At 35.9% G+C, this 26446-nt stretch overlaps 2 protein-coding genes across 2 annotated transcripts; both read right to left on the minus strand.

Annotated features, from left to right (window-relative positions):
- Positions 1–2220: 2220 nt before the first annotated feature.
- LOC142628283 (uncharacterized) lies at positions 2221–15874 on the minus strand. Its single transcript, XM_075802372.1, has 6 exons — positions 15499–15874; positions 15321–15425; positions 7245–7473; positions 5747–5838; positions 2932–3039; positions 2221–2518 (listed from the first exon to the last, which is right to left on the minus strand). Exons 1-6 carry the CDS (start codon positions 15670–15672, stop codon positions 2357–2359), a joined length of 870 nt encoding a protein of 289 aa, XP_075658487.1. The 5' UTR covers positions 15673–15874; the 3' UTR covers positions 2221–2356.
- A 1855-nt stretch (positions 15875–17729) lies between these two features.
- LOC142627138 (uncharacterized) lies at positions 17730–23720 on the minus strand. Its single transcript, XM_075800939.1, has 17 exons — positions 23449–23720; positions 23244–23295; positions 22726–22892; positions 22366–22452; positions 22125–22268; positions 21896–22039; positions 21698–21814; positions 21475–21585; positions 20628–20738; positions 20189–20263; positions 20011–20099; positions 19823–19940; positions 19533–19621; positions 19339–19435; positions 19150–19241; positions 18130–18449; positions 17730–17967 (listed from the first exon to the last, which is right to left on the minus strand). The coding sequence occupies exons 1-17, from the start codon at positions 23479–23481 to the stop codon at positions 17936–17938; spliced, it is 1878 nt and encodes a 625-aa protein (XP_075657054.1). The 5' UTR covers positions 23482–23720; the 3' UTR covers positions 17730–17935.
- Between the last annotated feature and the right edge of the window lie 2726 nt (positions 23721–26446).

A 26446-nucleotide genomic window follows, 5' to 3' on the forward strand; every position in this document is an offset into this window, starting at 1 on the left:
TCAAGGTTAAGAGCATCCATGATTAGAAAGGGGTTACCTTCCTAACCACATATGTCCATTATCCGAAGTACATAACTACCATTTTAACAACATACATAGCATGTGCAATGCATATACACACAGAGTAGAAAAGAAAAATGGAAATATCCACATCCAGATGGTGTGGCCCAAGCAAGCTACATGTAAACACTCCATTTCACACTCATAATTTAACCTTGGAAGATGAAAAAATGACCATTTTATGTACCCTAAAAATCATAGTTGCATTTTAGTCATTAACTCATTCATCACATATCATGAAAATAATCTTGAGGTTCTAACAATCACAATGATGCGTTTGGTTTTCAAATTGGACAATCGGATCAAAAGATATCGCAAGATCAAGTTTTAACGATCTGCATGCATTCATTTGGGTGGAACCTATCGCATAATTAATTGAAATTAATTTTGATTGGTTAATAATTAAATTAATCGAATGAATTTTTGTGATTTGTGGAATATTCTTATTAAAATGTGATTTGTTGCATGGGAATAAAAGAAATAAGCTAATAAATATTAAATCTACATTGATAATTAGATTTTTAGGATAATAATTTTTAAAAAAATATATTTTAAAAGCCTAATTATCAATTTGAGATGAGTTTTATCATGAATATTCCATGCGGGTTGATACTTATCTCTGCACATGGGATCCCGAGTCCCTTTCTTGGAACCATGCTTGTTGGCACGTGGGTCGTCCATAATCCAATCTAATGGGTCTATAGCCACCACATCCAAAACCCACATTTGTTCCGTAAGGACACATATTCTCTTTGTTTGCTTGCTTCTTCACATGCTCTCTCTTTGCTTGTTTGTTAGCATGTTTCCTCTCCTTTGCTCGAGTGCTTGTTTGCTTGTTTCCTTTCTTTATTCCTTTGCTTGTCTGCTAACTTCCTTTTCTTGTTTGTTGCATGTATAGATAATATGCAGACATAATTTTCACAACATGGAAACCAAAGGACTAAAAAAGATGCTCCGTAATCAGAAGACTACAAAAGATGCTGCGCGTAAGTGTGTGTATATATATATAAGTCCAAGTTTGATAAAGATAGGGTGTAAAATTCATGTTTATACCATCCAATAAAAGATCGTTATATCAGTTTTTTACTTAAAACTCAATACATCCTACTATACATAATAACATCTCAATAAACTCTCAAATAAGTTAGATTTTCAAATGGTATCAAAATTAATTAAATGTGGTTGTGCCTATTCTTTAATATGTTGATATGACATGTTGGGACTTGAAGGGTAAAACTTAGAGACAAAAATTGTCTTCCCCTATAGAGATGGTCTTCCCCTATATAGAACAAGGAGACAAAAATAGTCAATAGGATGTTGGATAATTGAGGATACTAAATTAAGGGTTTAACTTACCTCTAATATTTTTGAAATTTCTTTTTGTTTTAATGAGAGACTATCACGTCACCCACTAACTAAATAAAATGTAGAAATTAAAGAGGGGTGCTACGTCCACAACGTTTTTTACAACATTTTTACAACAAATCATAAATGGTTAGTTGTTATTGGTTCAAATTTAAACCTAACACTAAAATTATTTTTTTGCCCCAATAATAACAACCAATAACAACCTACTACTTAAGATTTGTTGTAAAAATATTATGGACATCATTTTTCGAGATTAATACACACCCACTAACTAATTAAAAAGTAGAGATTAAAAATGCGTGAGAGGTAAGCCAGACCCCTAAATTAAGTTTGTTTCTTTTTTTTCTTTTTCAATTTTTATTATTATTATTACTGTTTTAAATTTCATGGGAACGGATATCATATTAATTTGTACCCAAAGATATTACTAGATCAATCAACGAAATCTCTGCCACATTTGGCTAGATCTTCGCCAATCTGGTGAGATCACCATATATGGTAAAATCTCCACAAGAGGTCCAGATCCGATGGAGATCACAACATCATCGCAACAGGCCACCAACGAAAGGAGGACAATGGATTCATTTTAGCAATCTGTTCATCCCAAATCAGATGGTTACTAGGTCGGCAAGTCATATTCCACCGGTCAGTAATGAATATTAGATTCTAACCAAACCTAACCCATGAACACCACTTAACTACAAAGATCAATTTTCAACCAACCCAGACCCTCGGGAGTCTCTTTGCATGTTGCCCTTAAATCTATTAGCGTTGGATATGAAACTATAAGCATTTAAATTATAACCGTTGCATCTGAAATTAAAATGGTGAAATTACAGATTTCACTATTATAATGAGATATTTTAATGAGATAATAATCATGAAAACAAATGTCATCTTCATTAGCCTTTATATCTTTTACCATTTTCTACATTACAACCTCGAACATATTGCAACCCGCACAACAAATGTACAATGCAGTTAAATCAAATCTTGCCTCTATGCAAAACTTTGGCTTCAACCTGCAACCCCGATCAAGATGTTCTGCATGCACTTCTGCTAGATGAACCCGCAACAAATCCAAATTTACCTAAAATACCCGGAAATAAGAATATTAATAATTAGTCCAGACAGACGAATTATTTAAAGTAATCCAACTTTCAGTCTGTTTTCTATCTTTTACACTCCTATTTTGTAAATATCTTTTTCCATAAGAAAAGGACAGTCTGTTTTCTATCTTTTACACTCCTATTTTGTAAACATCTTTTCCATAAGAAAGGGAAAAATATCTTTACGATATGATCACCTCTTCACTATGAATCAACTTTGATTACTAGTGGGGAATACTCTTTAAAACAATTATAAAGTCATCCGTTATGTAATGTATGCTGACGACATAGTTTTCTTCTCAAGAACAAATATAACATTTAGGCCATCCAGCCTAAAATAGTTATTTTAATCTCACATAGGAATAAGTAGGAAAATTGATAGAGATAGCAAGACCTCATTGTCTTTGTTGAGTTGTAGTTCACACAGAGTGCAGTATATAAGATGGTAATTCTCTAGCAACTCTCCTTGCTTACATACGGGGCACCAAATCTTCTCACATTCCTACCATCAACATCCAAAATTCTAATTAGTTTCTCTTTTCTTTCTTTGAAAAAAAAAAGGGAATAGGAAAAAAGCATTTTTAAAAGAAACTGTTTATAAGCATTTTTGCAATGTTGGATTCACACAGAACACATGGGACAAGCTTTGATAGAATATGGACACACCAAGTAGCAGATTGAAATAAAGCAAGCAAGGGAGGCAAACCAAGGTAACTCAGAATAGCCCTCAGACTACTGGTGCCACAAGACAAGCTGTCCTGAAAGTAAAGGTAGCAGGAATGTCTTAAGGGGTGCTTATGAATTGAAAGACTTATGGTTTCAAGGGATTCTATAATAATTAAGCTGCATGGGTATTACCTTCTTTTTTTTAAGATTTCATTAATGAAATTCAGAGGGTGCCACCAATATACACAGGAATACAGGTACACCGAAATTAAACACTAGAAGTACATTGATCCAGCAAGTCGAGCAAAGTAGCAAAAGTAAACAACCCCAAAGCATTAATACACTCGAGCAAAGTCTTGAGGAATAAAAGCTCTAGGTCATGAACCGATATTTCACAGCCCTTAAAAGTCCGAGAATTTCTCTCCAACCAAATAACCCCGCATGAGAGAGATTATACTCCAAATCTCAGCATCACTGCACTTACTGAACTTGCCTTGCCAACTGACTAAGAGCTCCACAACACCTTGCATGGGTATTTCTTAATTTGCAAGCAATAGCAAAAAAAAAATACTAATTACAATTAAGTATAATGATCAAGAAATATAAGGATAGGCAATGATGCATTCAAAATAAAGGAAACAAGCTCAATTATACACATAATCAACCCTAATTTTAGTGTTGTACATGAAGCCTTTTGTGATACTAAAAATAATTTTATTGAAAACTGAAAACCCTCCAAAGGCAAAACCAATCAATTCAGAAATCTGTAGGACTCCATTTGATCAAAGAAAATCTACCTGAAATATATGTAATATAAAAATCTGGCTCCCAACAAAACAAGAGTAAGATGCTCAAAACTACTACAAAACCCAGCCCAGGGCTAAGTTACACCAACACGGACATGGGTACGGGTACGGGTACGGATATAGGAGAACGGCAATTTTTGAAAAATAAGGGTATGGCACGGCGTAGGTGCGGCAATTAAATAATTAATTGAATTTTATATTTAGGCATATTTTTAAATATTTTTAGACATAAAATATGTTTATGTCTAGAATTTAAATTATGTAAGAACTACAAATAAGTAAACTAACACCCAAAGTAATACAATAATACACAAAGTGTTTAGAGTACAAACCAAAAGTTTTTTCACAATAGTTACATCTAAAAGTAACATTCCCACCACCACCACTTGCTTTTTTTAACTTAGTAACATATTTCCATAGAGGAGCAGCTGACTCAATTGATTTTTCAGTACTCATTTTAGTAAAATCACCCACAATATTTAACTTTAATAAATAAATAAAACTAAAGAAGGACACACAAAAAAAAAATCTCTAAATTCATAATAAACATTATAATTTATAAGGCAAAAGGCGGAGTAAAGAAACATAAAAAAAATAAATAAATAAATAAAAATTAAAAATATACCCCAAACATGCCCAAAGCAGTGAGTCTCTGAGAGTGGGATTAAAAAAAAAACGCTTTGGGTGTAGTGGTGTACTGTGGTGTGTTACTTATAATTTATAAGTAACACGCCCAAAGCAGATAAAACATTCAAAAAAAAAAAAAACTTTCCACGCCGAGAGAGAGAGAGAGATCGGAAGGGACAGAGGGGCAGAGGGCACGGCGACTCACCAATCGGCCCAATCTAGCACCGGCGAGGGACAGAGGGCAGCGGGTAGAGGGAGAAGAGAAGGTCGGGCTGTGGGTTTCAACTTTCAGGGTAATGATTTCTCAAACTCAAGCTTTTTTGTTTTAGGGTATATAACAAAATCAACGGTAAAGATTTGGCCATCAGTCAAAATCTGTCATTTTTTTTTCACTGCTGGCGTGTCCACCATCAGACACCAGAGTCCGGTGAGTCTTACCGGTATCAGTGTCCGACACGTGTCAGACACTGGTACCGGGCCAAAAATGTCGTGCCGGTGCAACCTAGGCCCAAGGTTGAAAATGAAAATGGCCCCAATAATAGAAAATCTGTTCAGGCACACTCAGGTACAATTCTCAAGCCAGTGACTGGAAGGGTTTTGTGTGTTTGTGTGTTAACTACCTGGTTCAGGCTTGCAATGGAACCTAATTTTCCTATCCATTTCTCTCTCATTCTATAACCTCTTCTTTTCTTTTCTTTTCTTTTTTCATTTATTTTTTCCTGGTGGAGCTCCTTTACTGCTGATTAAAAGTCAGGGATCACATCTACCTCTATCATCTGGATTGTGAACCCTAGTGGCTTTCCTTCTCCGGCCCCTCCAATGAGTTCTCACCTTCAGAGGTGGACGAGAAAATTTCATAACTACTTGACATACAACAATTTTCAAGTAAACTGATAGTGGAACTAATATGATTCTATGTTTTATGCAAATAACAATTCAATCAGAATAATATGCACAATGACAACACAGACTTTTGAGCATGTATATGTGGCCAGAGAAATTAAATAAGCATGGTACATGGAATTAAATGTAAATTTTATAAAAAGATACATATATATACCATATACCATTAACTGTTGTGTAAACAAATACTAACTGCGGCTGTCATACCTGCCCATCATTCAGCTGCATATGCTCATAAACTGCACGGGCCAAGTATGCATCTTCTTCATCTTCCCATGTTTCAATATGGGCCTGAGGTTCTGCAAGCAAAATCAAGCATTTATGTTCAAAAGATACTTTGATTTTTTGACCAATTTTTGATAAGTAACACTTTGACCAATTATAAGCTCCAAAGAAGACATATGTATATAGATCCAAACATATAATGGTCAAACACTTATTTGGTCCCTCAATTTTGTGTGAAGCTCCAATTTGGTCCTAAAAATTTAAAAGTAGCATGACCATCAAATATCTAAAATGTTGCAACTACATTGTTTTGCCTATCAAATGCAATAGAAACCACCAACAAGCAATTATCACTGACAATGTTGTTAACCATAGATAAATCTTTAACACTCCAATTCAATCTAGTTGGGCTGCTTTCCTTTTTGGACTATCTCAAAGTACATGGAAGTTTCCAAAAATGTTCATCCATTAAACTTTCAATATCACTTTTAAAATTTGGACCCACATTTTTTAAAATATGAACCCACCTGTTTTCTTCCTTTTCTGAGTGAATAATGATGACAAGAATGCTTCTTGGCCAACCTAACAACATTTTAGGAGGATTTTTATATTTATTTTGTTTAGTTTAAACAAGGGACATTCATACAAATGTGTCAAATATGCTAGTTGCTTATTCATGCCTTTGTGTTTGTCCACAAGCCCAAAAAAACCACAGCCATATACACCACTTGTGCCACTAAATTCATGGATTTATCCAAATCCAGTGAGGATGCCGAAGTTGGTGGGTTTTTTCATTTTGGTTGGCTTATGGACATTATGAAGCTTGGAAATAATGAATGTAGTAAAGCTTGGTGTAATTGATTGCTTCTTTCTAAATTTGAGAATGTAATTGATACTTCATGGAAGTTTTAGGAACCAATATATGGTTTTGTCCACATGCATATAATACATACATCTGCATACATAAAGACACAAATTGAATCACTTTCTGACATTAAAATTTATAATGGGTGTAGTTTGGAATTATAAGGAGATGAGAAAAAGATAAAAGCAAAACCTCAAGCTGGGAAAAATAAGGTAAACTAATTGACAGGGGAAAGATATTGACCCAAAGTGGAAGTGAAGGCAAAGATTTAAAGGGTAGAGCGAAGAATGAATTGGATATGCAGTTGACTGAAAAAATGAAATTCTAATTACCATGCTGACAACAATTGCATCCATACAAAAGTTTTCACCTATTTTTCTTTGCATGACAACATCTTTGTTTAAGTGGATATTTTGGAGATATTCCTCCAGAAACAAGAAATTAAAGATCTCATATAAATTATTTTTGTAAAATAGATACCATGTTTTGCCAATACACTCTAGTTCAAATAGAGATTCCTCCCCAATGCAAATAGGGTGGAGGATGAGATCATGAGATTCAAAACCCACTAAGTACAAGTGTAAGTTAGAGAGAAACAGTGAGACCATGTTTCACCTTTTCTAGTTGGTTCTGCCCTATAATCCTCATAAAAGATCCTTTGCATTTCTAACAAAATCTCTTCACATTCGCCTTGATAAACACTATGAAGACCATCATATTCCCATAACACATCATTGGCCTCAGGGGCAGATGCTGGAGACTTCAAACAATCATTCAATGATGAGTCCTCAATCTTTTTGAGTTCATCAGATATTATGTCCTCAAAAGCAGATTGGATTAAGTCCTGCAGAAGTGAGGAAATGGGAAAATAAGTAGGTGATGGGATATAAAAATTTATTCTAGAGAGACAAGTAAATCAGAAGGAAGAGAAAGGAAGAAAATAATTATTTTTCATACACATTCGTTCTGTTCAAATTATGTCCAGATTGAAACAGAATCTGAACATGTGACATGCAGAATCATTTATATGTATTTGGGAAATTCCATAAAACCATTTTGGTTAGTTGTGTAAAAAATGCTGCAGTGAGTAAAGGCATAAAAGAGTATTCTTTTCATTATGGGTTGCGAGGGGGGTAGGGTAAATTATGCACCCAATGGATCTTGCTCATTGGCAACATAAAAGAGTATTCCAATATTCACTTATCCAAAAAAAAAAGACACGGAGTACTCTAATATTCTATTTCCTTTGTTCTGCAAATTGCATAACAAGAACTAAATCCAATGCCACCAGTCCCAAATCTCACCACCCCCTCCTCCCCTCTACAATGCTATTAGCAATGCATCCAAAGTCATGAAAAATGTCCAACTGACAAATCCTCTCAGTAAATCACCTCAACAATGTGTCCAAGACACCAGCACACTTCTTATTTCCGAAGAGTCATGTGGGTCAAAGGCAAATGGGCAAGAAGGGTAGAAGGTTAATTGGATGATGCCCATTTGCAAATGTAGTAGGGAAAGCTCCTCTCAATGCTCAAGGCCACACTGGATATTGACCAAAATGTCTCATATGTTCTTAACCCTGATCATGCACGATGGAAGCATTGAGGTTGATATTGAATAGATACAGAAATCACTTTAAATAAAATAAAAATAAAAAAATGTCAGGTTGATATTGAAATAGATACAGAAATCACTTTAAATACAAAAGGTCAAAATAGACTTTTCCCCTCCTTAGACCCCTCAAGTTGACATAACTAGAGAATAATCGGATGCAATTGTGGGAGCAGACAACAATGAAATTAGTATTTAAGGAAAATGATGTGCCGTGCTTGTTCAACCTTGGAATAGGAGAATCAATCAACTCAATTTTCTATTCCTATATGAAATTTAAAGGTTATCATACAAAAGTGATACATCGCATGAGCCATTTCAGTTTGAAATCAAATAAATCCACCAAACCTTCACACCCTCCTACTGCAACAACAAACAATTACGCACTGTCATTTAGGACCATAAACTCTTGACAAACACATACTCAAACCTTCCCCTGTCCCTACACCCCAAAAAAATGAACAGTAGTGTGAATAAATGCCCCCTATACAAAATCCAGCCTAATTAACACCATTTTATATCAAGAAAGTACTGCCTTACAAACTTATAACAATCTTTTCAGAGATAATCCTCATTGGTTACTTTAAGGAAAATCACACAAGCCTTCCTACTGCGTATAAGATTCTACAAATTCAACCTTTCATTAGTCATTAATCCCCCCCCCCCCATGTTCCAGATCAAGATTTTCAACTTGTAAGTCATTGGACTGTTCCCATTCCCAAAGAAATTCAAATTGCTCATTCATACCCTGTTTTTCGTAGGGCAAAAAACAATACAATCCTTCTCACCACTAAACCCTATCTTTCCTACCTACACAACTCCTCTCTTTCACCCTCTATCTATAGTTTATAGTAAGACTTTTATTGAATGAAATGGACATCATGTTCACGATGATGAACACTCTGAACATGAAACAAATACATAAAACTCGAGCTAAAGCTTACAAAATGCAAAAACTCAAGAATGGAAAAAAACATTGTATAAAACCTCAAATACGAGCCCACTAAAACTAGGTGCCAAATAAAATAGATTTTAAGAGATCTAACGGTCTCTAATTATCTTCAAAGGTACGGGTATCACGTTCTGCCAAACTAACCACATTAGACATGCTAGAACCATATTCCAAGTAGTTAATAGATGCTTCAAAAACCAATTCCCCCATGCAAAAAAGAAGAGAAGTAATCGTCATCAGCATTACCCATTACCCATTGGATCCCAAACACCTGAAAAACTTCACTCCATAAAACATGAGTAAACTTACAATAGAGTAAAAGATGGTCCACAGATTCTCCATCACAATGACATAAGCAACACCAATTAACTAGGGACTGCCCTCTCTTAACAAGATTATCAATGGTGAGTATCCCATCTCTAATATTTGTCCATAAAAAGAAAGACACCATTTTAGGCACCTTTACACACCAAATGCTCTGGCAAGGAAAAACCTCTTGGAAAACCTCAGCAAGAGGACCAGCCAACAAAATATAATAAGAGCGCACATCAAACACACCAGTCTGAGTCAACTTCCAAGTCATATTATCATCACCCTCACCTCCAAGTCAGCATATGGGAATAAAGAAGCTCAAAAGAAGTACACATCCTCCAATTCCCAATCATGAAAAACTTGGCGAAATTGTATATATCAGCTCCTACTTCCTTCTGATTCAGAAACAATCAAGTCAAAACTCTGAGCTTCTTTAGATTGAGAACAAGCAATCAGATATAGAAACAGATCCTTTAGAGGAGTATGCCCACACCAAGGATCATACCATAACAGAATACGTTGACCCTCCCCCACATCATACACTACCTGTCCAAAGAAGTTCTCTACCCCTGCCCTAATACTCTTCCACATCCCACACCCTAAGTCCCTCTTTCACTTCTAGTGCACCAGCCTCCTCTCTCCACAACATATTTAGTTGCTATGACCTAATTCCATAACCTGTCACTTTCCTTCCAAAAGCACCATAACCATTTTCCAAGCAAGGCTTGGTTAAACAAACCAAACCTCTGGATTTCCAAACCACCTACCTTCACCGGTAGACAAACCTTATCCCAAGCAATTAAAGGATATTTACATACTTCCTCAGAAGTCCCCTAAAGGAAATTCCTTTGAATCATTTCTAGTTTAGCCGCCACAACTTCAGGGATAGTGAGCAAGGATAAGAAATACGTAGGGAAGCTCAAAAGAGTACTTTTTAACAAAGTAAGTCTGCCACCTCTTGACATAGATAGACGTTTCCAACCAGAAAACCTCCTCTCCATCTTTTCTATAAAAAGATTCCATATCAATGAATCCTTATAATGTGCCCCAAGAGGCATAACCAAATAAGTCCTAACAACATAAAACACGAGCCAAAGCATTCAAATTCCCTACCTCACCAACTGGAACAATCTCATTCTTACCAACATTGACCTTCAAGCCCGTAATAGCTTCAAAGAACATCAACACCATCCATATATATAATAATCGTTCCTTGGAAGCATCACAAAATAAGATAGTGTCATCAGTGAAAGATCGGTGAAGAGAAGGTGATAAATATTCAAACCTCATTGCACATTGGATCCCACTTGAAAACCACACCGAATGCCACCCTCCTCCATCCTCTTCAACAACTGGCTCAACACCTCCATAACCAAGAGGAATAAGAGTGGAGACAAGGAATCCCCTCGACAGAGACCACGTGAACTGCCCAAAAAACCCGCTAGAGGACATTGACAAGGACTGAGAACCAAACTGTAGAAATACAAGCCTTCATCCATCTCCCCCACCTCGCCCAAAACTCATCCCCTCCATAAGATAAAATAAGGCATCCCAGTTCATATGATCATATGATGCAGGGGATGTGATGGGTTGTTTGTGTATGGTTTAGAAACAATGAAAGGGCTGAGTTACTTAGAACAAATTGATAGGTGGATAAGTACCTCTGCAAGAACACTTAGTTCCAAATAACACACAAAGGCTAACAATTCATTCAATTACCAAAACTGATTTACAAAGAGCTTACATTCTCCTACTTTTACCAGTTGTTTGGCATTGGCAGCCTCTAGATAGTTGACAAGTGTCTAAATCCTATAGGCTAATGCTTAAGAAATCTTCTAACTAACTAACTAATTGGTTACAAGTGGATTAGGATATAGGCATATAGTTGCTTGAAATGCCCTGCATCATCATAAGCCTTCTCAATATCCAGCTTAACTATCACACCGAGAATACCACTCTTAATTCCACTATCCAAGAATTCGTTTGCAATCAAAACCAAATCAAGGATCTGCCTCCCTCCAACAAAAGAATTCTGGGAATCAGAGCTGAGTGTATCCAAAACACTACAAAGTCCATGTGCCAACACCTTAGCCAAAAAGTTTATATAAGCTACCCACAAGACTCAAAGGGAGAAAGTCTTCAATATTTATTGCATCTTCTTGGAGATCAAACATAGAAAAGTGGCATTGAGAGACTTTTCAAACACACTATCTATGAAAATCCACACCAAAATAAAAAGCCATATCGTCCCCTTCGAGCACACTCCAACACTTTCAAAAGAAAGCCATAGTAAACCTGTCAAGCCCAGGGGCCTTATCTCCTTCAACCTCCTTAAGTGCCTCAAGAATCTCCTCCTCAAATTCCATCTCTAGAGATATCCTCTCTGATTCATCAAAACAGGAAAAATCTAACCCATCAATAGTAGGCCTCCAAGATTTCCTGCTCCTAATATAACTTCTTATAAAAATCCACCACCTCATCTAGAATATCCAACTCATCCTCACAAACAATTCGATGAAAAAATCGAGTATTGTTATCCCTTTCTTTTATAAACAAAGCCTTAAATTTCTGCCTCCAAGAGATCTCTTCTAAAGAAACCAAATAATCAATATCAGCTCTAATCACAACTCTTCTAACTCTATCCTCTTGAGTAAACACCTACAACCCTTCTCCCATATCAAGGTCTAAAAGTTCAGACAATAGACTTTTTTTTTCCTAAACGACACATCCCCCAAAACATGCTTGTTCCATTGCTTCAATCCCCTCTCAAAGCCTTCAACTTACAAGCTAGAACATAACTAGGGACCCCACAAAGTGATAACCATTCCACCACTGACTAACTCAATCCACAAAACCCTCTACTTTTAGCCACATATTGTCAAATATAAAAGGACTCTTCCCCCTCGACATGCCCCCCACCTCCACAAGAAGATGGCAATCATCCAACACCACCAAGGAAGAAGCCTTTGGATCACATCTAAGAAATGTTCCTCCTAATCTGCCAATGCCATAACTCTATCAATTCTAGACAGAAGAATTTCTAGTCTCGAAACCACATATAATCACCCCCCCCCACCAAAGGCAAATTGACCGAAAGATGCTTCTTGATAAAATTTGAGAATTTGAACATGGCTGGGCAGAATGAATTACACCCAAGTCTCCCTACCAGATATTTGATAATGTTGAAATCACCAAACAAACACCGCGCTAAATTCCACCGCAATCTCACACTATCAAGCTCCGCCCACATGGCTTCCCAAAGACTATCAACAGCCGTTCCATACACCCCCAAACAGACGCATTCAAAGCCATCAACCACACACTTAAACAGAACGAAACTAAAAAACTACCTACTACACAGTAAACTTTCTCAACCACCCTTCTATCCCACATCAAAAGAACCACCCTTAGTGTGAATGGCATCCAAAACTACCCGGTCTACAAAAGGGTTGCCCCACAGATTTTTTACAATGGTAGAGATGGTAATGTCCAATTTGGTTTCTTGAATACAAACAACATCACACTTCCACTCCTTTAGTAAATTCTTTTCAAACTACCTCTGGTATTTCTCCCAAGATGCCCGTCATGCCCATCATAATTAACATTAGAAACCATATTTCTTAATTCCCTCATACCTTTTTGGTTTAATTTACCTGCCTAATGTGTGTTAACAACAGCAGCTTGTGCTTCCCAAACTCTCTCAAGTTGTTCGAAAAAGGCAATACACCAACTCTCATAGAAAGCAATAGGAAAACCCACAAACTTACCAAACCCTTTGATCATTGTTCTCACCCATTCTGAAGGCTCCATGTCTTCTTCCAAAAAATTCCCAACTGGTACACCCTCCTTTGTAACTAAATCCAGGCCTCCATTAGGGTCCCAAAAAGCCAGAGGAACACAGTCCAAAGAATGACTAGCCTTACCTGGAGGAAAATCATCCCAATTCAGCGGTAGGATATCATCACCGACTGACTCGTAACCCAGCTCAGAGAGACAGGAGAAACAGTTATGACCTAGTATACGGTGTTGCCGAAGTATGTTGGAGAGCTCAAAAACTGAAAACAACAGCAAAAGACCCATAACTAGAAAATCACTGACTGAACCGCAACCAAAGGCTTGGTCCACTTCAGCACCGGACCAGGGCTCGGTAGCTCCTCCATTAGTGTCACATCTGCCTTGTGGGTCCTCGAGCCTTCCCCAACCTCCCACTAACTTAAACAAACATAAGCACACACATGCCCCTCTGGCAAAATGACCAAGTCTTTAAAATTGACTTTGGGTTGGGCATGTTGGTCCACACAAAGCTTAATCTCATTGGGTTGGGACTTAAGTACCACTAGATGCCCTTTCTCATTGGGTTGGGTATTAGGTACCGAAGGAGGCCCCTTCTTACAAGTAGAAATAAAATGGGCAGGTGGGTCAAATACAACGCTAATGGGCTGCAATTTATTAGCGCAGAAAATAGCCTGTTTCCCTTCACCTTCTAAAACAACTGCAATCTATAACCCACAGTGAGTACAATCTTTAACCCAAAGCGAGCCTGGGTCCATTTTACATTGGTTGTACATGACGGCCTACCAGATTTTAAATTAGTAGGGATATTTGACTTTTTTACATAATCAAATCCCCCAAATCTCTCATTCTATTTAAAATGACCAGTAAGTTTTGGAATCTGTTTCTCAACACATAAATCTCTCCCTGACATCTCGTGGCCTTTTAATTTTTGCCAAACTTGAGAGCTTTGATTTTTGGTGGAATTTCCAAACCCACCACCTAAGAGCTTTCATTGCTAGTGGAATTTTCAAACCTGCCACCACCTCTTTCCCCAAAAAGAACTCACACATACTAGATAACCATAAGATACGTACCAATACGTCTAGGATACACCCGTGATACGGCCTAATTACAATTGTAACCAAATTCCCGATGGTGGGAAATAGCCCAAACCTAAAAGAACTTTTTATTTATATTTTTATATATATTGGTTTCTATGTTGAACAGTTTTCTTTTTTTCTTTTTTTGAGCAAAAGGTAAGTCAATGTTAAACACTTAGGTAGTTATCTTTTATTCACTCTTTTACGTCTTGATTTGTATTCTAAACATCATTTAATGGTCATGGATTTACTTAGATACTAAAATGCATACACTAAGCAAAACGATTAATTAAAATTCCACGTCAGATCTTACTCCCATGAAGGCATTTTCAAGATCAGCACAAATAAGGAGCATTGCTTATATAGTTATAGTTATACACATTGATGGAGTTTTGTTGAATTGTAAGTGAGAAACTTGGCAAGTAATCTAAACTAAAATTTTGTGTGAGAAAAACTTTTACAGAGTTTTAGACTAGCCGATGATGGCAAAACTGTAAGTAGACATATTTAATTTCCTATTGGATGCAGGAAGAAAATTAAGAGAGTTTAAAAGGTTTCTAGATGAGGTGAAGAGCAGTAAAGTGAATAAATTGGACTACACTACACTAGACAAAATCACAATCCTTCACTGATACAATTTATGAGGTACAAGTGATAAGTGCTTCCCATGAATAATACACACAAAACTATGCCAACAATAACATGAGACGGTATATTTTGAAACAGGTATGTGGGGGTGGGTCTTACAGTAAAATATAAAAACATCGGCTAACCCTATTATTGCAAAAGGTAAGATAAATAGTGTTCAAAAAGGCATAACATGTTAAATAAATAAAAATTCCTTGACTCTATCTATCTATCTATCTTATCATCATAATATAAAACACAATGCATTAAATCAAAACATAAGCATCATCTAAGAAGAAGAAGAAGAAGACCAACCTTATCCTTATTATTATTATTATGACTGGGAGAAGATGGCAACCTCAATTTCCAAAGCAAGCGGGTTCTGTCCTCTCGAACCCTCTTGTAACACTTCTCTCTCAGCTACAACAACAAACAAACATCATGAATTGTAATTGTAAAATAATAAATAATATTTGTGTTAGAAGAAGGGGACCTTGTGTTTCCAGAAGTGAGAATGGGTCTTCTTCTTCAGAGAAAGCCGCTGCCGCAGCCTACTTGGTGAGCCATCATCCTCTTCCTCCATTTCTTCTTCGGCACTCTCTCTCTCTCTCTCTCTCTCTCTCTCTCTCCCCGCGCAAAGCCTAAATAAATAATTGATGATCCCCATTCAGATTCGGTATTATTTTTATTTAAATGGGCAGATGGATCGGGTCGGGTCAACACTAATGGGCTGGGCTGCTGCCTGCAATCTTAAAATATTCCGCTTTCTCCTACCTTCTAAAATTGCTGCAATCTTAAAATATTCCGCTTTCTCCTACCTTCTAAAATTGCTGCAATCTTTAACCTGAAGTAAGTCCACTTTACATTGGTTGTACGAGTTAGAGGACCTACCTGATTTTAAATGAGTGGGAAGGGATATTTTACTCTCTCTTTTTTTTTTTTTAAATCCCCCAAATCTCTCATTCTATTTAAAATGACATGTAGTAAGTTTTTGCTTGGAAACTATACTATTTCTCAAAACTTAAAATCTCATGGCCTTTTAATTTTTTCCAAACTTGATTGAGGTTGATGGTTTTGATTTTCAATCTCACCACCGCCTCTTCTCCAACCCAAAAAGAACTTACATGTTCAATTACCAGTCTTAACTCCTACTGCAATCTGTAGACAACCACATCGTGCCTCTTTTCCCAACCTCAAAAAAAACACACATGCCCAATCACCAGTCTTAACTCCTACTAGAACTTATAGACAACGTGCCCTATTGTGGTACTCCGAAATTTCCACAAACAAACCACCCTTATTTGATCTCGGGCTAATCTTCAAAGTTTTAAAATTATCATGTAACCATTTGAAAAAAAATAAAAAATTGCTTGCTAAAGTTCCACCAGCCTATCTCTACCAAGCACACAATGATCCAATCCAAACCCATCCTTCCCAAACAACCATGAAAGTTGAAACACTCACTTGACACAAACATAAAATAAAATAAATTTAATGAGACATTTGATGCAAAATTAGACTTTAATTAAAAACCAATTTGAACTCTAATTGAATGTTCTCACACTATATTGAATTTAAGAACAAGGAAAAGAAAAAAACAAAACAAAACAAAAATGCAAAATTGAGATTGATATTAAGGATCGAAATACTCCTTCCAACCAACATATTTGAGATCGAGATCCTAATCTAAAATTGATTGGTTTTTCTATTTGGAAGAAGCACCGCATACAAAAAAAACATTTAACCTACCGCACAAATACATAAAATGGGATCAAGATTTAATAGTTTAAAGGATAGGAACAATAAAAATTGCAGTGGCAAAATAAGTAAATACCTTTATCTTAAAACTACGTAAAATAATGCCTTCTTACTAAACTATTTAGCAAAATTACCTTGTTTTGAAATTTAATTTTAACAAAATTAAGTTCGGTATAAAAGTCAATATTCTTAAAATAAAATTCTATGTATATTTTTAAGTAAAACTCAATATTAACAATGTCAAGTTCTACTTAAATTTTCAAAAAATAAAAATAATTAGCCAAAAAATGCATAAAATTTGAGATTACTAATGTCGAATTCCACCTATAACTTAATTTTGTTGATTTTGCTAAATAGTTCGGAAAGAGGAGCATTCTGCAATGTAGTTTTAAAATTATGGGTGTTAACCCATTTCCCCCAAAATGCAATAGCCTAGCCAATTTCAGCATTGACCAGTAATATTGAAATTGAAACATCCTTATACTTTTAGCATCAAAACATCTTTAACATTCAGCATCAGCCAATTTCAGTATATGTTTTCGCTAGTATAGAAACTCCGTAATCTACAATCAAGTTGTTGTAAACTACAAAGAGACAAGGAAATGCCACACTTGCCCCCAGAGACAAGGACTAGTGTTTTAGGGCACTTGTGTTACAGGACAATTACAAATTTTGTCATATCCTAGTAAAGATTAAAGATTATAGGAAATGAAAATTTGCGGTTATGATGATGCGAATTGAGTGAAATTGAACACGACCGTGAGTGAAAAAGATTCCTCTTGAGTTACAGTCCAAATTCACAAGTTACGCCAACTACGCTCAGATGCAACTCAAGCTCAACGCACCAGTCAATGGCACGTATATCACCAAGATGAAAGAAGTTATAACAATTAGTTTGAGAGTGTAATTAAAGCGTGTTTAGCAATTAGTTTGTTTTTCACAAAAAAAGTTGGTAAAAAAAAACACTAAATAACACTCATAATAATTATATAAATTAAATCCAGGTGTTTCCAACCAATGCATCATCAATTGCATTACAAGAGAAGAGTTGTAATCGTCTCCCACAAGTCCAATCCATTCACCTAATCTTATATAAAATTACCATCTACCAAAACTATTACAAATAACTTTTAACCAAAAATTGAGGTCCGCTCATATGACTTCATTATTTCTTACTCATCATCGTCAAACTTCGTCTTCTTCCCTGCATTAATTAATTAAACATTAGTACATTACAGGCTACAATATTTTCAGACGGCTCAAGAAATCTAATATAAAACAACCCGAGCAGCTAGAATATGAGTGAAGACATATAATAAGATTAAATAACACAGGTATAACCAAGATATACAAACAAAAATAATACCAGTTGATCCAAAGCTTTGCTTATAAGGGGTTCCACGTCCCCTCCCGCCGCCGCCACCAAAACGACCACCACCCCCACCAAAACGACCACCACCACCACCTCCTCGGCCACCTCCACGTCTTCCACCAAACCGACCACCGCTATCTCTGCCACCACTTCTCCCACCACCACTTCTTCCTCCACCACCTCTACCACTACCTGCACCATCACCCCGTGGCCTTGCTTCTTCTACATTCAGTCCATAACCATTAAGTTCAGATCCATCAAGTCCTAGAGCACTGTTCAAACCATCACTACTGCCGAAGTCCACATAAGCAAACCTGCAATTGTTTTCATTGTTTAGACCATAAACAACAAGATCTATGTTGACAGTTCTAAAGCAACAAAGTCCGGTAGTATCTATCAAGGTGCTCCATTTAATAATGCAGCTAAAACATGAATTGGAATCAGTAAAAAGGCTAAGACAAAAAGAAAAGGCTAAGATAAAATTGATAACTCCATACACACAAAAACCTTGAAGAAAAAAAATTAAGCCTAATTGACACCAAACATTGTAGGAGTAATTATTGAAACCTGATTGTGTTATGAAATCTTTTACATAGTAGCAATTATTGCCCTCGAACATATATTGAAAAAATTCTACAGTGCTTTTAAACTTAGTGTGCTGCCTCCTAATCTAAAAAACAGACTCATTAACAGGGTTGGTTATGCTTGCACAGCCCCAAGAATGAACCATAATATTTTAACTTCACAAATTAATGATATTTTTAAAAACTTTTATATTGCAAAGTAGAACTATTAGGGTATTGAAATGTCAATATTTAAAAATACAAAATTTAAAGACTCCACAAAGCAGGTGCTCTTCACCAGTACACTAAAAATGGAGAAGTGTTACATCGAGAGAAAGAGGACAGAACTAATTCTAAATTTGGAAACCAACCTTATGCTCAATTAGCATATATTTCATGTAAATAGAGTAGGGAAATTACTAAAAATATAAATAAGGGAAATGGTACAAACCCCTTAACAGCACCAGAGTCATAATCTTTTGGGACAGACATCCTTGTAATATCTCCACAAGAACCAAAATGTTCTTCCAGGGCACTTCGAATCTGTAAAAAGTGTTGCATTTCCGTTAACATAGTTAAGAACACACTTTTTTTAATAAAAGTGTGTATTAGGAAAATATAGTTGGTATGCCAACAGTACCTCATCCTCCCCAAGAGATTTATCAAAACCTCGCACATATGCTGTATAAGCCTGACCTCTTCCTCCTCCCTTTTGGAATGAGTTGCTACTCTCTTTACTACATTATTTTACAGCACAGAATAGAGCAAAATGAGTTCATTAAATATATTCTGAATTAAAGCATTTGGTAGACTGGTAGAAACAATGAGAAATACCCGTCATGTGGGGTATATTGCCCCCTTTCACGAGCAAAATCAAGTTTAACAGCACGACCTAGCAAATCTTGACCATTCAAACTAATAGCCTGTGAAAAGAAAATAGTGTTCATTGATCATATTCAATGAAAGTGGAAAAAAAAACAGCACATTAATTATTTCAACAGAAAAAATATTGCCCAACAAAGTAGCCAAAGTATAAGTCACAGGTAAGAGCAACAAATGATAGTCAGACATATATAGTCATTAAATTTTTACATTTTTACTAGATAATGGGACCAAAAGCATACCTTTTGTGCGGCTTCTACTGTTCCAAATTCAACATGTCCAAAGCCCTTAAATCTCCCATCCGCATCTGAAGCAAACCGAACATCAACAATTTCACCAGCATCTTTAAAGAAATCTTCCCTGCATAAATACATTAATGAGATGACAATTCTCTGAACACTCTATTAAGATTTCCAGAAGATATACATACACATCAGTTTGCTCAACATTGAATGAAAGATTGCCAACAAACAGAGTCTTTGATGTAGTTTGACCGTGAGGAGTAACAGGGGTTTGAGGCTGCACAAACATGTTAGAAATCACCAAAAAATTTATGAAAAAAGTGATAATACAATTCCTCAAAAGAGAAAGGCTTAACGATCAATTACAGCTTTCTTCTCAGATTTTGAATCAGTCTGCTTGGTCTTTGGTGACACGGCATCCAGCATTTCCACATCAGTGTTCTGTTCCAGAAGTAATAGAGATTGAGCATTAATAAGGACCAAAGCTATCTTTAGAGAATCTAAATGTTTAGAATGGAAATTAATTGTATCGATAACAAGCATTATATGCACTTTTTAAATTGTATGCCCCTAAATATTTGATTCAATTCATTTCCTCATGACGATCCTAACCAATTGATAAATTACAATTAATGAAAACATCCCCTACCATGTTCTTTTTTTATAGGTAAGTTACATGTATCTAGGTTCATTGACCCCATTGCTTCAAAAAATCAAGTTGTTTTACCACTACAGATTTCATCTTAAGCAATATCATTCAACCAAAACATGAATAGAAACACACAAACTGCAGAGTTAAATTTACATTTTTCTTTGGAGTCTTGGAGGGTTTTTCCTCACTATCTTCATCAGATTCATCTGTATCTTCCTCAGATTCCTCCTCTGAATCGTTACTTTTCTTTGAACCAAGAGCACGCTGCAGGGTCAAAAATAAGATATGTGACTAACTAAACAATACTGAGACCTAGTGCAAAGCTAATGGGAAAAACAGAATATGATACTCAAAACTACAGCAAACAATGGAAAGATGACCCTCAAAACTACTTCAATAATAAAGAACGCAAAGATGATGAGTCAAGTTCAAAACCAAATAAACCACAAATAGAGAGTCCTTTTACCATTTTTTTGTGGTTATAGTTTCCAATTCATATGGTCTATGTCTACATCAATAAAACACCAACCCAAGTCTAAGAGAGTAAATATTTACTTGCAAATGATCACCACACAAGTAACTGCTATGTTTGATCTAAACATAACATATCATTGGGGAAGCACGTATAGATTGAAAAAAGAATAAGCACAATGGCATGCCATTGATTACCTTATGATAGAATGATAAGGTTTTTAACATTGCAGGACTTTTAATTCAGTCTATAGCTTCCATATCAGGAAGCTTATAACACACAATAATTTTGCACAGAAGCCAATAATAAGATTAAAAACTATAAATAAATAAAAATGCCTTACAATTTTCTGAACTTCTAGCAGTCATGATATTAGGGCCAATTAAAAGAGCAAAGTGAAGACTTATTATATTTCAATTATTTACACTTATCTTATTAAAATGAGGAAATATAGGCATTTAAGACCACACACATATCAGAATATAATTCTATAAAGAATTGTTCCAAAAAGGTCCATGACAAACACACCTTTTCCCCTTCAGATTCACTATCCTCAGATTCACTATCAGAGGAGCTATCACTGGCATCCACTTTCTTTGGAGGGGCAGCAACAGATACTTTCTTTGTGGTAGTTGGTTTCTGCACATGCATAAAGGAGAAATATCAAATAAATTAGCTTGACACAAAAATACAGATCCCAAAATCAGAAAACGAAAGCATCAACACGATATAGTAATTATCCTATACTCACATCTGACTCGGTATCATCTGAATCTGAACTATCAGATGATTCAGCTTCAACTTTCTTAGCCGGGGTAGCAACCTTACCATTTTTAGCAGCAACTGCCTGTTTTTTTGTATTAGGCTCCTGAGACAAAATAAGATAATTACATGTTGCTGTCTACGCGTCACAAAAAATATAAAAGAACATGTATAACAAACTGCTCACCTCATCCGAAGATTCATCACTAGAGTCATCATCTGAAGATTCATCATCTGAAGACTCTTTCAGAACAGGCTTTGCTGCAACCACTCCCTTCTTAGCAAGGGCACCATTTTTAGCAGCAACTACCTCTTTTTTAGCAGAAGGTTCCTGAGATGAAAGAAGTTGACATTGTAATCAAATACTGATGTAAATACAGCATGAATAAAAAATATATTCTCAACCAACTGCTCACATCATCTGAAGACTCATCACTAGAGTCATCATCAGAGGAATCGTCATCAGACTCAGGAAGCTTTGGTGCGGGCACTCCCTTCTTAGCAGGGGCACCAAGGGTACCATTTTTAGCAGCACCTACATTTTTCTTTGAAGCAGGCTCCTGAGACAAGAGAAGTTGACATATTAATCAAGTGTTGTTGTGGATGTGGCATGATAAGACAAAATAAAAAATAGATATTGTCAAAGGAACTGCTCACATCATCAGAATCATCACTGGACTCAACATCTGAAGAATCATCACTGGACTCGACCACAGGAGGCTTCTTCTTGTTGTTTATTTTAAGCTGAAAAGCACAATTTGCAAATTCAGTAACCAACTAAAAGAGTGCCATCAATAAAACCCAGCCCAAAAATTTTAAAAAATGATGTTCAATAATTAATACATGTTCACAAAAGTAGACACAAATCAACATAAGACAGACAGAATATAAATCCAAACATTGCATGAAATGAGCACCAAAATTTGTTAATAATGTCATATCATACTGTAATCACTTCAGGCCGTTCATGGAAATAAAAAAAATTAACAACTGAAACATAAAATTCACATAGTTGACCTCTTCCTCAGAGGAAGAATCATCTTCTGAGCTACTGGTTTCCTCTTTCTTCTTCTTTTGTGTCTTCACTTCAACCTTCTGCTTCACAACAGCCTGCTCTACACCCTCATCTCCCTTCTGCTTTTTTGCAACTTGCTTCTCTAGCTGTTGTTCAGCTTCTCTCTTGCCTTCAAGAAGATCAAAAACACAGAATTTCAAAACCTCAGTACAAAGACACCACAAGAAACCAAGTGCGAAATATTATAAATAAATAAAATATGTAAAAAAAAATACACCAAAATCATCACCAAGACAAAACAAACAAAACAAAACCTAAATAACCTCAGAGTTGGACACCAAATCCACTAATATTCTTTTGTTCAATGACTACGAAAGGAACATAAAAGGCATTTAAATTTAACAGTTAAAAACACACCCAAAAAAAAAAACCCTTCAAAAACCATATGCCCCCTTGAATTAAAAACAACCAAAAATAATCCTCAAAATAATATAGAAAAATAAATAAATAAACTGGGTACCTTTCTTGGCAGACTTGGACGGTGGAAGAACAGCAGGAGGAGCTGAATCAACCTACAAAATGAAGAAATATCAAAACCCAATAACAACAACAACAATAATAATCGAAATACAAAACCAAAAAACAGGGAGGCTTTGCAAAAAGATGTGATTTTTTTTTTTTTTTGTATTGTATTGTATAAATCGAAAAACGAAGAAGCTGCTTACTTTAGTAGCCGACTTCTTACTTGACTTGCCCATAGTATAGAAGAAGAAGAAGGAAGAGGAGGAGGTAGCTAAGGTTTGAAAACAGAGAGACGAAAAACTAAAACTAAAACTAAAACCCTAAAGGTCTAGGGTTTTCTGAGGGCAGAGAAGAGGAGTAAGAGGTGATGTATAGAAAGATGCTATATTTATATGTTCGGTGAGGGAGGCGGGTTGCGTTGTTAGGGTTTTTTTTTTTTCACTCGCGTTCGATCTTTACATGTGTTCGGCTTCGCGGCTCATGCTCATTATATTTTGACGCCTTTTCTTTTCTTTTTTTCTTTTTTGGCTAAATTACAAATTCTACTTTTTTTTCTTCTTATTTTTTGCCAATTATTTCATTTTAGGACTCTCATTTCATACTCCTCTAAATTTTAGTTTTATTCAAATCTTTAATTAAAAATATGAAAATCTTTTTTTAAACATTCTTTTAAACAAATTTGTCCTAAAATGGTCAAATAATTCTACAATTATTGATTTTATTATTAAAAAAAAGTAAAATACCTCAAGAGAAGGAAGCTTGAAGAGAAGGAATTATCAAGGGGATCCACCCGTGGTATAACTGGGCCCAACTATTCATTAGATCAAGCTCAACCCAATTAGGACAATCGGGTAATGAAGACTAAGGAAGCCAACCTGCCCAAGAAGCTTGAGGAATAGATGCTTCTCGAAATATGGGAGATCAGCCACAAAAGCCATGAGGCTAAAGGCCGAGAAGAATCATAATGACATACAAGGAATAGTGTGATGCTCCAATTTGATTTATTGTGTGATGTGTGTAGGTGTGTGATAAATCTCATATCAGGTATTTACTAAGTAGATTTGGGCTTTATTAACAACTATAAGAAACCTCAATTGTGACTAGTCATCTTGAGGTATAGCGCAGATGTGGCTAGCACTTTTTCTTGAGTCATTACATATGGTATCAGAGCTCTAAGTTATGATTCTATAGACAATTAGGACTTACGATATTTTTATAAGATGTGGAGGAATAGGCTTGAATTATTATTCATAGGCAAAAGGTAGTTTTGGGAGTTTGATAATTGTTAGAAGCTATATGTTTATATGCTTATAATATTATAATAGTAAAGGGTTTAGTATATCTTGTATATCATGACTTTGCCTATGATTTATTTAACTCTAAGGCGTTGTTTGTTTGGTTATAGGAAAATGCCACCCCACAATTCTACCCCTTTTGGTCTTGAACCAAAATCTGAGAGCCTTGAGGGTGTTTTAAGTGCTATCAAAAGTCTTGCTAAGGTGATGGAGAAGCATGTTAGTTCTAGTGGAACAGTTAAGCCCAAAGATGTTGAGATCAAGGATGTACTATTGAGCAATTTAGAAAATTGGGTCCTCCTTCATTTTTGGGCAACCCTGATCCTATAGAAGCGAAATCTTGGATAATGCAAATGAAGAAAATCTTTGATGTGATTAGTTGTAATGAAGTGCAAAAAGTCTCTTTTGCTTCCTTTATACTGAAGGGGGAAGCAGAGCATTGGTGGAGATCTACCAAAAAGACTTTGCCACTTGAGGAAGATGAGATATTGACTTGGAGTATTTTCCTTGAGGCCCTTTACGAAAAGTACTTTCCAGAAAGTGTACAAGATAAGAAATAAGTGGAGTTTATGGAGCTCATTTAAGGAAATAAAACGATGTTACAATATGAGCCTAAATTTACTGAGTTGTCACGATTTGCCCCTCACATTATGGCTGATAATGTTAGAAAGGCTAAGAAATTTCAGAGGGGACTACGACCAAGTATCAGAATTAGGATGGCAACCTTACGATTGAAGTCATATTCTGAGGTTGTGGAGACTGCAAAGGTTGTTGAGAAGAAGTGTGAAGACTATCAAAGGATTAGGAGTCAGAATAACAAAAGGCCTAAAACTGAAGGGTTTCATAAAGGGAATGAACACAATTAGCCATTTAAGAAGAAGACTACAATAGAACTAGAGACTAAAATGGTACAACAAGTAATAGAGGTTTGTCAAAAGTGTGGTAAAAAGCATAAGGGTGTTTGCTATCGTGAAAGTAGGGCTTGTTTTAAGTGTGGTCAAATGGGTCATTATATCAAAGATTGCCTAGCCATAAAGAGTGAGTTAGCGGCTAAGCCTACTGATGTAAAGCAAAGGTCAAAAGTCCAAGAATGCGTGTTTGCTATTACTGAACAAGATGCTAAGGCATCCAAGTCGATGGTAACAGGTATCATTCCCATATTTTCTCATATTGCACGAGTTCTTATTGATACCGGTTCTACTCATTCCTTTGTATCTTGTGCTTATATGAAATATGCCGATTGTGTGCCTGAATTGTTGGACTTTGAACTTTCTATTCTACTCCTTTGGGTGAAACTATGGTTGCTGAGTTTATATGTAAGTCTTATGTGATTAAGATTGGAGGAAATGAGTTGTTGGTTGATTTGATTCTCTCAGAAATCCAAGAATTTGATTTAATATTAAGCATGGATTCGTTAGCAGCTCATCGTGCTAATGTTGATTGTTACAAGAAGGCAGTGGTGTTTTGTATTCCGGGTTAACTTGAATTTGTATTTCATGGGTCAAGAGAGAGCCTCGTGCCTAATGTTATTTCTGTCATTCATGCTAATAAGTTACTTAGAAAAGGTTGTAAAGGTTACCTTGCATATGTGGTGGATAACTAGAAGGAAGGGATTAAGATTGATGACATTCCTATTGTAAGGGATTTGTTGATGTATTTCATGAGGATCTCCCTGGGTTACCGTTTGATAGAGAGATAGAATTTGCCATTGATTTAGTGTTAGAAATGGCACCTATTTCTATTGCACCATATTGTATGGCACCTGCAGAGTTGAAAGAGCTTAAATTGCAATTGCAAGAGCTGTTAGAAAGGGGATTTATTCGACCTAGTGTATCTCCTTGGGGTGCTCTTCTTCTTTTTGTAAAGAAAAAGGATGGGTATATGAGATTATGCATTGACTATAGGT

This window comes from Castanea sativa, chromosome 3 (genome assembly GCF_040712315.1).
Source record: "Castanea sativa cultivar Marrone di Chiusa Pesio chromosome 3, ASM4071231v1".
Classification (NCBI taxonomy): Eukaryota; Viridiplantae; Streptophyta; class Magnoliopsida; order Fagales; family Fagaceae; genus Castanea; species Castanea sativa.

Bases quoted from the DNA above. Each gene is read 5' to 3' on its own strand.
- LOC142628283 (XM_075802372.1), bottom strand. From the start codon at position 15,672: ATGGGGATCATCAATTATTTATTTAGGCTTTGCGCGGGGAGAGAGAGA. The intron at 5,839-7,244 runs GTGAAACATGGT...TTTTGCTTGCAG, and splicing joins GGCAGAACCAACTAGAAAAG to AACCTCAGGCCCATATTGAA. The intron at 3,040-5,746 runs GTATGACAGCCG...TGTTGATGGTAG, and splicing joins TGCAGCTGAATGATGGGCAG to GAATGTGAGAAGATTTGGTG.
- LOC142627138 (XM_075800939.1), bottom strand. From the start codon at position 23,481: ATGGGCAAGTCAAGTAAGAAGTCGGCTACTAAA. The intron at 23,296-23,448 runs GTAAGCAGCTTC...TTCATTTTGTAG, and splicing joins GTAAGAAGTCGGCTACTAAA to GTTGATTCAGCTCCTCCTGC. The intron at 20,100-20,188 runs GTAATTGATCGT...ATGTTTGTGCAG, and splicing joins CAAAATCTGAGAAGAAAGCT to CCTCAAACCCCTGTTACTCC.